The sequence below is a fragment of the Parus major genome, chromosome 10 (assembly GCF_001522545.3).
Source record: "Parus major isolate Abel chromosome 10, Parus_major1.1, whole genome shotgun sequence".
In the NCBI taxonomy this organism is placed as follows: domain Eukaryota; kingdom Metazoa; phylum Chordata; class Aves; order Passeriformes; family Paridae; genus Parus; species Parus major.
The window spans coordinates 12,729,149-12,745,976 of NC_031779.1; the positions used below are offsets into that span (position 1 = coordinate 12,729,149).

Sequence of the window (16,828 nt, forward strand, 5' to 3'; positions counted from 1 at the left end):
GCGAGGAGGGGACATGGCGGGGCATTGTGGGGCGCGGGCTATGGCGGCGCGCCTGGGGCCGCGGGCGGCGGGCAGCGCTCGGGGGGTTTGTAGCGCAGCCGCGCGGCGCCCCTGGAGGCTTTTTGGGGCGATGTGCTTGTTGAGGCTCCCCCGAATCACGCAGCCTCTGGAGAAGGAGGAGGAAGAGATGGTGGCGCTCATGGAGCAGGTAGAGGGATGTGTGTGTGTGTGTGTGTGTCTGCCTGGGGGTGTTGGTGGGGAAATGGCGCCCTCAGGCATGAGGGGAGAAGAACATCAGGGGCTGGTGGCCTTGCGGACACCGTGGGTGATGCTGCTCCCCGAACGCTCTGCATGCGATTTGTGCCTCATCTCGTGGGTGTTGGTGGTGTTCCCATAGAGTTCCTCCCTGCTGTTGGTGTGCCTGTAACACGCTCCTGCTGCAAGCACGGACGCCCTGCTCAGCCTCGGGAAATTCCCATTGCTTTACGTCTGCTGAGTTGGGAATGATTTAATTGTGCTTGCTAATACCTGTAGTGCTTGTGGCTTAAGAATTCTTTATGTTGCTATTCTAGATAGAGCTGGAGAAGAGCTGCTATTCAGATCATGAAATCCGTAAGCTGGAGGAGGAGGAGCAGCTCAAGAGGAAGAGGGAGAGCTTGTATGATGAGGATGAAGCACGTGGCAAAACTGTCATCATGGCTCAAGACCTGGAGGAGAAGTGGGAGCAGAAGTTTCTGCAATTCAAAGCTGCCCCGCGGGTAACAGGTACAGCCTGGACCTCATGGTGGGTGAGAACTCTCAGATTGTTCGCCAGAGTGCAAGTCAGTAGAAGGAAGGCATTTTGGGGTCTGTTTTTCATTTGTTTTAAAGAGAGTCTTAACTCTGTGGCAGCACATGTGCAGTTAACTGCCTGATAGGGAAATCTATGTTCCCATGCTGCAAAAATGTGTGTTCACCAGGGCAAAATGATGAAAATATATGTGGTTTCCAGTTTTGGTCATTTGGTTTCCACGCTCTGCTTAGTGCTGTTGTTGATTTTTGTGAAGGTGGAGATCCAGGCTGCTTAGTATAGAGTCCTTCTGGAAAGGAAAACAGCAGCTGACTCCTTCAATGACTTCCAGAGTGACTGAGAGCATTCCTGTCTAGATTTTTGTCTTATTCTATGTATCCACATTTGTGTATTGTTGCTGTGTGTGAGGCATAGAGGGTTGATAATCAAGGGGGTCAAAGCATAATGCCAGGAGACTTTGTTTCCAGCATGTGTTGGTTTTTGGCAGATGCTGATAAAAGCAACGATCGAACGTCATTGAACAGGAAGCTGGACAGCAACCTGATGCTTCTGGTGAAACAGAAAATTGGTAACCAGGAGCTGTGGCTCCTGCCTCAAGTGGAGTGGCAGCCTGGAGAGACACTGCGGAGCACAGCTGAGCGAGCCATGGCTACGTTTTTGGGTGTGTAGCTTGACTCTCCCTCTTGTTTGTCCCAGTGGTTTTCTTCCAGTGCCCTGTCTAAGGGATATTTGCCATCTGCTGTAGTGAAATCATCTCCCATCTGCTGGGAAAAGGCATGTCATGGCAAAGGGCTGGCACACTGTCAGCTGGGATCTCTGCCTGCCAGCAGCAGCAGCGCCATGTCTGGCCATCATGGCTTGATTTTGGGGTATCACAATACACCCCTGAATGTCTGGGATTGTTTTGGGCTTGTCTTTTCCTCTTGTTGCCCTGTAGTAGCTTTTGTGGCAGATGGGTGATGATGGCAAGCATGTGTTCTTGCTTTTCACTCAAGATTGGCAAAGCTGGATACCCTCTCCTTCCCTTCCTTCCTTTCCCACTCTGAGAGGACTCCCTGGTCTCCAAATGAACTGTTTTTTCATGAGAAAAAAAACCACAGTTTTTTCACAGTAGTCAGTATTTCTGCCAAAGAGGGAACAATCAGTCTGAACCACTTACAAGGAATCGTTTATGCTGTGTTTTTGTTATACAGGGAAGCAGTTATTGTTGCTCTGTGTTCTTATGCCTTGCTGTCTTTCTCTTGCATTGCTGTCTTCTTGCAGGAGATCACATTCAAGCCAAAGTGTTGGGGAATGCACCATATGGGATTTACAAGTATAAATTCCCCAGGGCCATCAGAACGGAGAATAACATGGGAGCCAAAGTCTTCTTCTTCAAAGCCTTCCTCCAAAGCAGTGATTTGTCCCAGGCAGAGCTGAAGGCAGATTACCTGTGGGTCACAAAGAAGGAGCTAGGAGAATACCTGAAGACAGAATACCTGAGAAAAGTCAATCGATTCCTCCTGGACTTGTAAGCAGTGGCCTGTGTTCCAGCAGATGGAGAAGATATGGGACGTGGCTCCAGGGAGGAGCACAGCTGCTGCTTTGCATGGTCTGTGTGTATGAGATGTTCACTTGGGCTCTGGAGGATAATTTGCCTTTGCCTTATTTCCCAGTTCTCTTCACTGGCCCTGTACTGAATAAATATTAAAATCTATACTCGGAAATGAAGCCTTCCTGTGGGAGTTCTTTGCTCTTGTTGAATTCTCCTCCTCCACCTCTTCTGGAAATGCATGTTGTGATCCATTCCTCTCCCAAGAGTGTGGTTCCCTGGGGCTGTGGTACCCAGAAGGTTTGCTTTCCTCTCCAGACTCCTGTCACAGGCTCAGCCTCAAAGAGTTTCTCCTTGCTATAGCAAATTCTTATCACTGGTATCTGCTCTCTGATAAGAGCAGCACTGAAGGGTTATCTGTGTGTCCAGGTGGAAACAGACCCTCCTCAACACCAGCCAGGACAAGGTGGGTTTCTGGGCAGATGTAAGTAGGGATATTCCCAGCTTATTAACTTTTAGTGTTAGCTGCCTCTGGCTTGGAGTCTGTGATGCACAGTGGCTGTGGAGGACAAGGATCCATGAGGAATAGGCAGCTGCCTTCCCACTCACACTGCCTCCCTTTGAGCCTCAGGTTACAGCAACAGACCCTGAGGAAGGATAACAGCAACAGCAGCTGCTCTCTGGGCTGTGAGGCTCACTTTTCCTGGGAGGGGAAGGTGCTTTAGCATTGCTGCCTCGTGGGAGCAGCCTCAGGTGTCTCTAAGGAGTTCGTGGCTCCTATTCCCACTGCATCAGGCCAGCACTTCTAACCAGCACTGCTGGGTCTGCCTCAGGTAACCTGACCTTATTATACCAATTTCTTTATTAGAAGATCTATCCTGGGCTTATGTATCTTAGCCCTCTGTGGCTGGTTCTATTGTTGGAGGTTTTTCTGATTGTAAATGTTGCTGTTCAGCAGTCAAGACTGCTGCTGGAGCTCACAGGGAATGAGTTTCCTCCAGCAGCAGGGAGAGAGGGAGGAAATAACTGTCGTTAATCATCCAGAGAGAGTTCAGCCTCCAGAGGTGGAACTGGAGATTGCTGTATGTATTTTATCAATCCTTTGAGAGCTGTTGAGCTCCAGGCCTCAAATTAAAGTTATCCTTAATCACTGTGCAAGCCATTGGGGTGGACGGTAGCACAGCAACCTTCTATTTTCTGATGCAGGACAGTTTGGGAGCTGCAGGTTTGCCACAAATTACCAACAACACTTGGTTCCTGGAAGCATCCTCACAGGCCTGGCAAGGAGCCTGAGTCTGCAGCAGAGAGCAGTGGCAAAGAGGAAGTAAATGTGGAGCAGAGCATGTGCCTGAAAGACTGCAGGTTTTTGGCTGCTCTCTGAGGTCAGCACTGCTCAAGGGAGGCCTGTTGCCTTCTCCAGGACTGGAAGCTCCTGCAGCAGCGGGAGGTGAGTCCTTCCCCTCAGGCTGTGCCCCTGCTGTTGGGGGGCATGGGTGCAGTCAGTGCAGGTTTTCTCTGCCACTCTTGTTTCAGGCTGTCACTGACTCCAGAAGATGCAGCAGAGCCCTTGTGGCCACAGGCTTAAGGCACACCCTTAGCTAAGGAATCTGCCCTGTTTGTCCACACCAAGGCAGGTTTTGTATTGCTGGAACAGAACTTTGAAAGTGTAGAAAATGCTGTTTAATCTGTGCTTGCTCCCAAAAGACAGAGCACAAGTGAAAGAAAAGGCTGTACTGAAACCTTGCTGATCTTCAGACTCAGGCAACTCCTATTTCTGGATTACTCAAGCTTGCAAGTCTTTGGGCATTGTCTGTGCTGAGAGATGTGTAGTTCCTTCAGCAGTGGAAAGGTCAGAATCAACAGCATCCTTCATTTTTTAATATGTTTTCCCTTGTCCTCAGACCTTCTTAGAGGAGAAGCTTGGTCTTTTCTGAAAGCTGAAGCTGTTGTTTCCTCATCACCTGAAACAAAAATTCATGATTGCAGCCTGTGTGGCAACAGCACCTTTTAAAATTTTATTTATTTATTTATTTAAATTATTTCCATTTTTTGTGTTGTTGATTTTATTTAAAGCCACTCAGCCAGTTGATGCAATCACAGACACTGCAACTCAGGGGCTCAGTTCTATGTGGTCTCTCTTCTTCCCCAGCCTTGGGGAGAGGGAAGGCAGGAGGATCCTGGAGGATGGTTTGAGTCTTCTCATTTCCTCCACTCCCAAACTCCTGCAGCAGGTCACTGAGGCTGTTCTTTTGCTTTGGGAACTTGGTTGCTGCAGGCTGTCTTTCCACTCAGTGTGAACCTGTTCCCATACTCAGAGCTGCAGAAGTCTGAGCAGGCTGGTGGGATGTATTTTGCTGGTAACTGCTGAAAGGGCAGCACAAAGCCTGAGAGCATTTTCTGAGAGAGTAGAAGAAGCCTGTGGAGTGGTGGCTGTGTGAGAGCTGCTGCAGCCAGGTGTGCCTCCTGCTGTCCAGCACTAAGAGCAGGGGGAACATTTTACTGTTGCTAAACATGAAACACAAAACTCCCCTTGCAAACGTGATGGAGAATCACCAGAGTGTTTGTCTGGGTGTTGAAGGAGGCTGGAGCTTGTTTGCCCCCAAACCCTGGAGGGTTTTTCTCACCTTGACAAAGGCAAGACATGAGATCTCTTCCAGAACCTGAGGCTGCAGCAGGCGCCTGGGAAAGAAACTGAGTTTGTTGTGGCTCTTCAGTGCAAGGCACTGTGAGATCAGTTGAAGAGCTCTCCTGTGAAGTGTGCACTGGAGAGATGAGTTTTGGAAAGGACCTGTAACTCCTCACTTTGAGAGCAGCAATGTGAGGCTTATCCAAGCAGTCCAAGGTAAGATCAGTGCTGCTGTTATTCGCTCCTGACTGCGCACACCGGAGAGGAGGCTGCTGACTGCTCAGCCTGCAGAGGCTTTCTGCTCCTCAAAGCCAATTTTGGCATAAAATGCTTCCATTCTTGAGAGTCGTACACAAAAAGCTTTATCCTTTCCCTCTCCAAGGGTGAAGGAAGCATCTCAAGATGTCCTGACCCTGGTGTGATGCAGTCCAGCAGCTGTTGCTAAAAGTCTCCAGTAGCAGACACAAATGGAAGGAGTAGTTGCATTCTAAAGCACTGGCATCTAAGCCATTGCATAAGCCACCATGTTAGAAGAGAGAGCTGAATGTTTCCTTTGTGGCAAGTTGATACTAGCACTCCCCTCCAGTGGAGGAGAAAGAACAAGTCCTAATAAAAACACTTTTTAGCTTCACAGATAGTTTTCCTTCACTGTTACAAAATTGTTCCCTAGCTGATATCCCTCCTTGCCTGTGTAAATTTTGGGGGTTGATGCTCTCTAAGCAGCACCCTGCTTACAAATTTTGTGATGCATGAACTGTTCAGAACCTCACACTTTCTCACATAATGGGAAGCTGCTGTCTTGCTTCTCCTGGCTGGCCCCAAGCAATGAAAGGCTTCAAAACTGGGAAGATAAACACACATGGAGCCAGGAGAGGCCTTTGGGGCCACAGGCTACACCTCTTGCTCTCTGAAAACCTGTAGGAGGAGAGATGCTGTTCTCCCAAATACAACCATGAGCAGGGGGAGCTGCTGGGGTTCAGGTAGCATCCTGAGGCATCCCTGACTGCCAGGGCAAGGCAGTCAGTGAGCTGGCTCAGGGAGGATGGGAATTGTGCTGTACCAGGGAGCAGCCTTTGAGCTCACTCCCTGTCCTGGAGGATGAAGGCTCTCCAGCAGCATCAGTCCCTTTGCCTTTATGTTCAAGTTCCCATTCTTGTGTTGGAAGGGATCTGTTTCTTTGGAATTTTCTGCAGGTACTGCCCTTTCCTGTTGTGCTCTGCTGCCTGCAGGGGATGCAGTGTGGGCTGCTCTGCTCATGGCAGCCCAGAAACCCAGCAGAAAGTTGTGTGGGAAATCTGCTTGAGGTCACCAGTGACACCAGTGGACTAGATCCCATCCTTTTGTTTTGGAGGACACCTTTTTCCTCCCTTTGCTTGTGAAACCGCTGTGGGTTGGTATAACCAGCACGTTGGAAAGACACAGAGTGGGGCAGTTAGGAGGCAAGGCTTGAGTGAATCTCTGCAAAAGTAAGAACGGATATAAAAGAAGGGGTGCTTCTGGGAAACTTGTGCTCAGGGTCAAATTTCCCCAGAAGCTTTGTTGATACTATCCAATCCTTGACATCAATCCCTCATAAAGGAAAGCCAGGAATTTTTGAGGTGAGTGTGAAATACTGACAGCAGGAACCCCCTTCAGGTAGTTCCAGCTACAGCCTTGCTGTCAAGGCTACTTTTCCCTAACAGATCTTGTGGGGTATAAAATCCTTTGTCATGACTTCATAGGCAATGCTTGAAGACCTAGGGGCATTTCTCAATCAAATTAGGAAGGGTCTTTCAGCAATATTAAAACGAAGCTTCAAAAACAAGGCACAGCAATGAAGCCTTTATGGAGAGAAGGCAAGGCTTTAGGACTCACCATCACAGCCCACTCCAGGAGCAGGACTGTGTGCTGCCAGCACCTGGCTCTTTACCTGGCTGCTGAACATCCAATTTCATAATTAACTGATGCAAAAGTTCAGGAAAAGATTTTTCAGTTAACAGTTTGAAGTTTAAGCTGAACTCTGTTGGAGCTTAAGGTGAGAACTAATTTTGAAGGCAGATCGTCTTCTGAGGGGCTGCTCTTCCTCTCAAGCATCTGGGCAGAGGGAGACTGGGGACATCATGACATGAGGCATGGGCCAGCACTGCTGCTGCCTGCCTGATTTCTGCTGTCTCTCATCTATCAAAGTAATTATACCATTACATTTCTCCTTTCAGGTTTTACCCTCCCAAATGGTATTCCTCAGCATTAAACCTGTGGGGTGAGTGAATTATTGGGGAAAAAAAATATAGATATAATCCAGGTTTAATGGGCACATAGAAAAACTACACTGGGTTTGGAGGGTGGCTCAGCCAGTGTCCTGCTTCTGCAGGCAAATAGAAATTTATCTTGATGTGTGTATATATCTAGTTTCATGAACTGTGAGCTCTTAATAATTGGTTTGGTGACCTGCTGGCAGTGTTCTCTCTCTGTAGAGCTTTCCTCAGTCCCCAGTTAATATAATGGGTCACAAATCCCATTTGCTTTTGAATTCTGAGTAATCCTTTTGTTAATGTTGCCTATTGCTTTTCTGGAAGCATTGGGGGAAATCGGAGCCGTGTGCTAATCAGTAAATCTGGTTCTGCATGTTCAGAAGCTGCTGCCCTGCCCTCTCCAAATGCCCGGTGCAGCCCATCTGTGTCAGACCCAAAGCTCCCCTCTGCAGAGCAGCAATTGCTTCCCAAGCTGTGCTGCTACTGAGTGGTACGGGCTGCAAATGTTGGATGAGCTTGAGGAAAGAGGGATCTGACAGGGAGTGGGCAGCCAAGCCATAAGGGGTTTGGAGAGGAGGGAAATTGGGCATTCAAGGTGTCTGATCCCTGTGTAGAGGGACAGTGAGTGCTCCATTTCATGGGGTGGGACAGGCAACTGCTGGGGGTGGCACCCATTGGGACCCACTTTTCAGCCTCTGCACCAGCAGCACTCAGAGCTCAACAGCCAGTCTTGTCCCTCCTTAGGGAATGTGGTGCAGCAGACCACCGGAATGCTGGAAGCTCCTGGGCTGGCAGAGGCAGGAGGCAGTGAGCAAAGTGCACATTACCTGTCCCAGATGTTTCTGGATTTCATATCTCTTAATTTTCTCTGCCTGCAAATAGGATTATGGTGAGCTGTACCTGTCTTGCCTGTTCTCTCCTGCCCTTGTGGGGAGGTAGTTATCTGAGCCCTTTCAGAGGAACAGGAAGCTGCCAGACACCCCCTAAGGTGATACCAGGAACATCCCTGCTGAAGGAAGGAAGGGAGGGCATCAGCTCCCGAGGTTGTTTGAAGACAAAGTCAAAATCACAGGCTACAAGGGGTTGGCAGTGACTGTGTTCCTGCTGCAGTGGTTGCCCTTGGATTGAACTGGGTGGGAAACTTCAGAGGTGTGTCCAAGCACCAGAATATTCCAAGTCACAAAGTCGATGTTTCTTGATTACTTTTGTTTGTTTCCTGATTTTCTCTAAGTTTTCAGTCTGCACAGCTGATAAGCCTCACCCTTCACCCCTTTCCCTCCTGCTTCCATTTGTCTCCCTATTTTTAGCTTGTCTGTGGCACTCTTCACACAATGCCTGTGTGCAGTGCTTTGATCGGAGCTGCTGACGACGATGACATGACCTTGAAGGCAGCAGCTTGCAGCAAGTCAAGCTGTGTTGTATTTAGTTAGCTTCTTGTAGCTGGGCATTGTGTCACAACCCAGGCAGGCACACAGCATCGCCTCTCCTCACTCCCATGCTGTTTTCCCTGATAGGTCCCACCAGGATTTCGGCTATTTGACTCCAAACCCATTCCCTGGCTCTGGCCCAGAGTGAAGAGCATGGTGGGGAATTATCAGTGCTGGGAGCTTGATGCTCAAATGTTGCTGGCTCTAATCTAAGAGCTAAATTTCCCCGAGGATGGAGATGGATGCTGCCTGTGAAGCAGCTCAGTGCTAGTCACTAGATGGCAGGCAGTGACTGGGAAATCCTTTCAGGGGATTTTTATTCCCTTTTAAAGAACCTCCTGCTCTAGCTCTCTCATGCTACAGCGTGGGAACTTGGAGCATGGAATAAGGATCAACAATTTTTAACTGCAGCGTTCAAGCTTGCACCTCGTATGTTGAAGGATCCCAGTGATTGGCAGATGGTTGTCTTTGCTGCACTGAGGCTTGACAAGTAGCAGGAGAGTCCGAGGAGCTCCTAGTGCAGGGAAAAGAGGCAGGGAGCAGGCAGGCAGCATCCGAGGATAGAGAGTGGATGGAAGGCAGGTGCTGAGGTCTGCCCAGGGCACTGTGCAGGGGTTAGGGAGGGATAGGGGCACATCCATATGGAATAGGGATAGAGGCAAAAATGATTGTGTGTGTTTGACGCAAACAAGGAGAAGTCAGGAAATCCCTCAGGACAGATCTCCTATTAGCCTAGTTGTGCAGCAGTTGCTTTGGAGAGGGTGGTGGTGAGGTTTCAGCCACATGCTGTCCCTCACCTTGCGAGGGGGAGGGTGCTCACCAGACTCTGGCTGAGGGGCTTTGTCACTAGGGAGGGCCTGATCCTCTCTCCAGATTGGCATAGCATGCCTTTGATTTACTTGGGTTGGGCTCTGAGGCTTATCCCCAAAAGTCCACATAAAAGTGGACTCACCTAGAAGAATGTATGTATACTCTACTCTACTCTACCCCAGTGATGCAGCAGCATGTGCTCCCATGCACTGTTAGGAGGTGGGAATGGCAAAATCACTTCTTTATTGGCCAGGGGTCTATATTCAGCATGTCCCTGGACCCTGCTGTGTGCTGCTCCCACCTCTAAGAAGCTCAGGACAAGACAGCACCCATTGTGCTGGGTAGAGTGCTGTCCTATTCCCAGGCACCAGCACAGAGCCACAGCCCCTGTGCCACACTCTGGGTGTTGTAGGTCCTCTGTAAGCACCTTCCAACAAAAAGGGGATTATCTTTAGCTTGTTAGAGTCCTTGCAGGGAGGGAGAATAAGGCTCTTTGCTCTGAAACATTCTCTTCCCTGGGATTACAAGATAATGCATATGAAACGACATTAGCTCAGCCAGGTTTATGGATTATTTGAAAATCAAATTCTTTTAATCTCATCCACCATCTGGCACCAGCGTAACAGCCAGCAGCCAGCTCGCTGCCGCTTCCACCCTGACTGTGTCGGAGTGACTCAAGTGTCACAGCCAGTGAGGGGACACCAGCATCCCTGGCTGTCACTGTGCATCCTGGCAGCAGCACCCAGGCCTGCCTTGTCCTGATTTCTTCCCCAGACAGCGTGGAGGTAACGTGTCTCTGAGGAGCTGGAGCCCGTCCTTGGCACGCACTGGGAATGAGCAGACGGACGAGGAACATTTCATTGCCTGTGCCTGTGTGACCACGAGACTCAAAGCCAGAGGGGTTCCCTGGCCTTGGATAAAGGTTAAGATCAGAGCAGGGGAGCTGCCAGTTTTTTGGCAGTGATTTGCAGTGATCTCCTGGCTGGGCCGGGAGGGATGAGGGTGCAGGATGCTGATGCAGAGTTTTCCAGGGAGGTTTTGTTTCCCTGTGAATATTAATTGGGAGCTGCCAGGCTGCATCAGAGCTCAGTGGTGGGGCTGGAGGCTCCCTGGGTACCAGAGCTGTTTGCCAGGGGCAGCACGAGCAGCAGTGCTGTCTCTGAGGGGCAGAGCAGGGTGGGACAGCCCTCGGAGGTGCAGCATGGAGCACCTGAGAGCCATCCCCATGGCTCACAGGTCAGGGAACAGATGGGGCTGGAGGGTGGTGAGGGATCCTCATGTATGTGCTGGCCACTGTTGTCCCCAACTCCGACCCCACATCTGATTTTTCAGATGCCAAGCCAGCTGGGCTGCAGAGCCCCTTGGTTCTCCTGGTTTTGGCTTCTGTGCTGAGCCTCAATACAACCATCCATCTTCTCCTGTCTCCTCCAGAACACTTCTGTACCTACTACCAAGGAGCACTCTAATCTCAGTACCCATTTAACATGAATAAAAAGCCTTCTGGGACAATAGGTCACGGTTATACAATTTAGCTCAAGTAGAGAAAAGGCCTTTATGGCTGTGAATACATGAATACTTAAAATATATATATAACATTGGTTAACATCAGGACTTATAAGCATAATATATATATATAGCACTGGGCTAACAGTCTGACTCCCTCCACAGAAAGCTGTTCTGCTGTCAGCTCTGGCCCAGTGGCTCTTCATGGCTGGAGTCACAATTTGCTCTGCTGCCCATGTTTTTGCAGGACTTTTGGTGTGGAGAGCAGTTGTTACAGGCAGAGGGAAAGCAGGGAGGGAGTTCTGTGACTGCTGCTCCATGGGGATCAGGATGGGAAAGGTGAGAATACAGCACAGGTAAAAATGCACAGAACCAGGATGGTAGCTGCTGTGCCATGCACCATTTTTTTCCCCATGATTTGTGTGCCCTGAAGACAGTAGCATGCAAATAAAAAAATAGAAAAGAAAAAAAAGAAAAGCAAGAAAAAGAAAAATTAATAGCTTTAAAGAAAAGAAAGTGTAATTTCTGTAGGTAATTAATTACTAATTATACAATCTCAGCATTGTCTGTATCATTGCAATTACTTGGTTTTTCAATACATTGTAGCTTTAATTCAATAAATCCTTAGATTCTTCTTTTTTTCTCATCCTTTGTAACACCAAATAATTTTTTTTTATTAGTGCCAAAGAATAAATTAATTGTGTAATTAGCGACTATTACTTTGTCATTCCTGGAAAGGTTATTTCCAGGTTGTTTGTAGGAAGGGGCTGGAGGATGGTTGTGAAATGTTGTTTGATACCAAGACTCCTGGGAAGCAGCTGTCTGTGGCTGGGGATGCTGGTGGAGATGGGGATTTGCCAGTGCTGGGACACAAATGGCAAGAAGGGGATGCTAGGACTGGGTGGCAGAAGCTGTCAAGCGCTGCTGGTTATCCCCTTGTTTGTTTGCATGCCTTTGGATAAATATATTTCATTTTGATGCAGAAATCCCCCCTAGAAGGCATCCTCAGACCCTCCAGAAAGGAGGTGAATGGCAGTAAAGCTGTGGCTGCTTCCACGTGCTCCCCCTGGTCCAGGGGAAGGAAAAACCCCAGGGTGCTGTGAGCTGGTGGGGATGGCACGTCACCCCCTGCCCACCACGTGCAGGGGACACTGCAGATTCCAGGCAGGAAGAGGGGAATTTAGCATGCAGCTAGTGATAGGGTCTTAATAGATCTGCACTTATTATTTGGAAAAGAAAATCAGGATTACAGGCTTATGAAGGATTAGCAAGCATGAATGTGTATTTCTGCATATACTGCTCCTTTTGTAAACCCATTGTGCCATTAGGCTGATATAGAGTTATACCATTACCAGCATGACATCACTGTATCAGATAGTCTTGATTAGGAGACCCAGCAGCTGTACAAAGGAAAACAGGGCATTCCTACAGGCCTGCTGATCCTCTCCTGTTTGTACCTCGTGGTTTGCCTCAAAAACACGTTGATTTTCTGACAGCATCAACACCACCAGTAGGACAGACACCCTGTGAGCACTGGCCCACCTCCTGGGCCTGTCAAAGTGATCACATTGAGGCTTTTAGTGTTTCAGCTGCCCTATCCTGTGGATTTTAAAGTAGCAGCAGCAAAGTGGATGCTCTCAGCTGTAATGGTGGAGGGAGATCTTGGATTGCTCAGAAGAGGCTGGGTCACTCATGGATATATGTGCAGGAGTCTTTCAGTGTGGCTGAAACTGCATTTCTGGTTTTAGCTGAAATACAAAAAGATCCTCATAAAGGTGGTGTGTCTGCTGGCTTCAAGTACTGCATGTCCTCAAGGACAGCAGCTGCCAGGTCTTAGCTCTGGGAGCCCTGGAGGTGTGTGAGCTACCTGGAGGTGTAAAGAATTTGATGCAAATGTGGAAAGCTTCAAGAGTCTGCCTGTACCTCATAGCCTGCAAGCCTTGACTGTCAGTGTGTGGATAACCTTAGCAAACCCAAGCACTTGGCTGTAAGCTTCCCTAGAGGTGGTCTTTGTAAGTGGAGTTGTGCTGAGCAGGAAACTTGGATGGAGGAGGGGGGAATTGAGTGGTTATGAGATTTCAGAGCCTCTATGTGTACAAGTTTTGATTTTTACTGAATATTTTCCCTTTAGTTAATCCATTGTTTTTGTTTTTTTTTCCCAGGGAAACACAATAAGACCCCATGTGTTTCTAACTAAATGGCAGCCTGTGCTTAGTAAACAACCCAGGGTCCAGTTTGGATGGGATCCTTGCATTGATGTTTCTGGAAATCAAATAACAATTGAACTAAGGCAGCTTGTTCCTGGAGCTGCCCAGAGCTATTTGTTTATTGGGCCAAAGGGAGTGAAGAGCCCCTGGAGCATCCAGGTCTGCAGAAAGGTCTGTGGGACAGCAGGATGTCCCTGTTCTGCTCTGATGTGGTCCTTTCCCAGCTGTCACAGCACCCCAGCAATGATCCCAGTGTTGGGGGCAGCCAGCACCATCCATGGGCTCCCCTTAGAACTCCTGCCTCTCCCTTTGTGGGTGATTTCAGCAAGAAAATTTGAGTTTTTCTACCTCTGTGGTCCACAAAATTCATGCACCATGGGATATCCCACCTCTGCACTGGGATGGAGAGCATCCCTTCAGAGCAAGTGCTCTCCTCACCTGCTGCTGCCAGATGTGCTGGTCCCTTGGGCAGCCACTTCCACTTCACCTCCTCTTCTTGCTGCAGGTTCCCTCCCCTCTCATTCACTGATCTCCTGCAACACCACTTTGCTGGCACTTTAGGTTTGAACTGGGGCTGGTTTCCTATTTGTCCTGTTGGGGTCCTGGTGCCTTTAGAGCTCAGATCACTTTTGAGTGTTTTTTTCCTCTCCATTGGAGTGTATGTCTGCGGGGGTTTTGTTATTTTTTCCTTGAACATGTTTAAAGTTTCTTTTGGCCATAATTTCTTCTTGTGATGTAAGTGTTCTGACAAACTTGACCCTGTGCTGCAAAACAGTTCTGCATGAATGATCCAAGTAGGTCAAACAATCTTCCTTTCTGCTTCTTTCCCCTGAAGTAAAAAATGACCCTGCAGCCACAAACCCAGTGTGTAGAACCCAGTGCACACCAGAGACCCTACAACAACAAACCAGTGTGCACACAGCCTGCTGTTGATGTGCTCTGATACAGCTTCAGAGGTTCTGATGCTCCTGCTGACGTGTCCTTTCTGAGGCCATCAGTGTCAGCAGCCCTGTTAGCTGTGAAATGAGGAGGGTGACTCATGAACTGCACCCACACAGGCAGTGTCAGTACCTCGATGGGCCATCAGGTCTCCAACCTGCGTCAGCAAAATAAGGGGGGAAGAGAGGAAAGGAGAATGACAACCCAACCTGAATCTGAGGGGCAGGGAGCAAGTGAGGTGGAAAGTGCAGCTCCCCCTGAGCCTGTGTCCCCACATCTGGCCAGGCACAAGCTGCAGGGAGACCCAGCTGTACAGACTGAGATGTGAAATGCTGTTATTTACAGATGCTGGAAACAGTGAGTGGATATGTTCTCCAACAGGCTCCAACTTTCTTACTGTGCTGAGAGCCTTGGAGCATCTTCCTCACCTCTCTCTGCAGAGGCTTTTGAGGGGCTGATTCTTGTGGGTTGGCACCTCTGTCCTCCTGGTTTTGCCATAAATATTTTGTTTGCTATTGCAGCAAACCCTGCTTAGTTCAAAACTGCAGAGGGAAGCAGATGAGAAGTGTTTAACAGTCCTGAAGCTGAGCAAGCAGCTGAGAAGGCTGGTCAAAGTGAAATTAAGATGCTGTGAACCTCATTGCAATGATTAATGGCTCTTTTTATATGAAGATGTTCAGAAACTGACATTTAGTGAAGAAATGAGAATGAGGTCTTTGGAATAAACTAGGAAGCATTGTTTAGGTTTTTTTTAAATAAAAAGAGGTGTTCCAGCCAATTCAAGCAATTAAGCATTCCCAGGTGTTTCTCCCTGCTTGCAGTCTGTAACAAAAGAAAAAACACAGAGACAAATAACTTAGTTTGGATCATGGGACAAGCAGACTGGAGCATGACCTGCAGCTCCTGTGGCTTTCAGGAACTGCTGAATGGAGGTGAGGAACCACCCCACCCTCACCTCAGAGTGCTGCTCTAGTGTCCTTGAGAGCTCTCTGAGCTTCCCACAGCTGCAGGGACAGGAGATGGCAGGAGACCATCGCAGTGACCACCCCTACCAGCAGTCTGGCAGCAGCTGCCAGCCCAGCCCAGCCTCACCAGCAAGCAGAGCAGTCAGCAGCAGCCTCCTCAGCACTCATCTCTGTACCTGCGTTCTTTCAGCCTTTCCCCATCACCACACAAACATGGAAAGCAGCCTGGAGAGATTGGGGGGGGTCATATCTCCCTAGATGCTCTCAACAGTGCTGCCCCAAGAGCAAATCTGATATCACAAGTCAGTAATGAATTGGAGCTGGGCTGTAATGATTTCCAAAAACGTTTTCTAAGGCTGGCTGTCGATGCCACAGCTCAATCTTAAAAAGGATTTCACTGTTCCTAGAGCAGAATCCAAGACAGCACTCTGCATCTGTTTACCATGTAGAAAAGTCAAAAATGGCTCTGCTCCCTCCTGAGTCCCTGCAGCTTCTCTGGCAGAATTAAAAGGCACATGTGGAGCTTCAGTGCTGGGGTGAAGAAGAGTGGGAACAGAAAAGAAGAATCCTCTGTTTCATCCCACCTGCTCTGTGATGGTGACTTGCCCCGAACAGTCTCAGGAAAATCCTGTGTAAATGGAACATAAATGTTTTATGAATTCAGCCCTGGTGGAGTAAATTAAAGGGTCATTAATGGCCTCATTAAAGAGCTTTGCACTTTGTTCTGAATTATGAAAGCTATCATACAATGTTAAACTAAATGGAGTTTTCAGCGAGATTTTAAAACTCTTTAACTAGTTCCCTCTCCCCCTCTGTCTCTCTATTATTTTCTTCCCCCTTTTTTTGGTCTCTGAGAAATGTCTTTCGAGGGAGCTGCCTGTAGTGCTACAAACTAGATTTCAATTATAAATCTTCTTATGCTCCACTAATTGCCCAGAATTTTTCTCGAGAGCTGCCTGAGGTTAATGCTGATGAAGAAAGAGCCCTTTTGTCTTTTCTTGAAATGGTGCCTCCCTCCCCCACCTCTGACGAGACATCAAGCAGGGAATTACCTATAATGACACCCAAATTGGATGCAGAGAGCTGCCATGGGGGAAGAAAAGCAAATTTGCTGTGGCTTTGCCTTCCATGGTTGGGGAAAATCCTTTGGCTCCTCCAGTATCTCCCAGTGTGGCTCTTGGTGGATCACAGGAGCCTTCTCTGTCTCTGATTCCATCAGCAGCTCAGCACTGGCCCTTGCCCTTGGCAGGATATCAGTTGGTGCTCAGTGGGTCAAGAGAGAGCTCACCCTCAACAAGATGCAGCAGAAACCAGGGCTGTAAGGACACTCCTGACAGCTGTACCTCCTGCAGCATCCTGGCTGCCACCACAGCATCCTCATCCCCCACCCCAGCTTTGGGGATGTGGAATGCTGAAGCCTCTTCTGCAGCATGTCAGTGACTCCATAGAAAGATCCATTTTATGCCTTTGTGAATGTTGCTGTGGATAAACAATTGCCAGGTTGTTCTGGATCAGGCAGGAGTTTGCTGAGACAGTTGCTGAGGTGTTGGGGGGCCAGGTCCTGCCTCTGCAGCTGGGACGGGGGCACAGGAGATAAGGGCTGTGTTCACAGATGTGCAAGCCCAGAGAATTTGGAGAGAGAGACTCTGGAATCCATATTCAGGAGCCAATGTCTTTCCTACTGTTTGGTTTGAGTGTGTGGGAATAAAGAGCCATCCTCTGGTCACCTTCCTGCCCTTCCTGAGGAAAGGGGAAATCACAGGGGGATGCTGAGAACCCCACACCTCCATGCAGAGAAG

General features: G+C 48.7%; 1 protein-coding gene across 1 annotated transcript; it reads left to right on the forward strand.

Moving 5' to 3' along the window:
* Positions 1-25: 25 nt before the first annotated feature.
* On the forward strand, positions 26-2,500 carry MRPL46 (mitochondrial ribosomal protein L46). Its single transcript, XM_015639238.3, has 4 exons — positions 26-208; positions 573-765; positions 1,278-1,451; positions 2,054-2,500. The coding sequence occupies exons 1-4, from the start codon at positions 41-43 to the stop codon at positions 2,302-2,304; spliced, it is 786 nt and encodes a 261-aa protein (XP_015494724.1). The 5' UTR covers positions 26-40; the 3' UTR covers positions 2,305-2,500.
* The last annotated feature ends 14,328 nt before the right edge of the window (positions 2,501-16,828 follow it).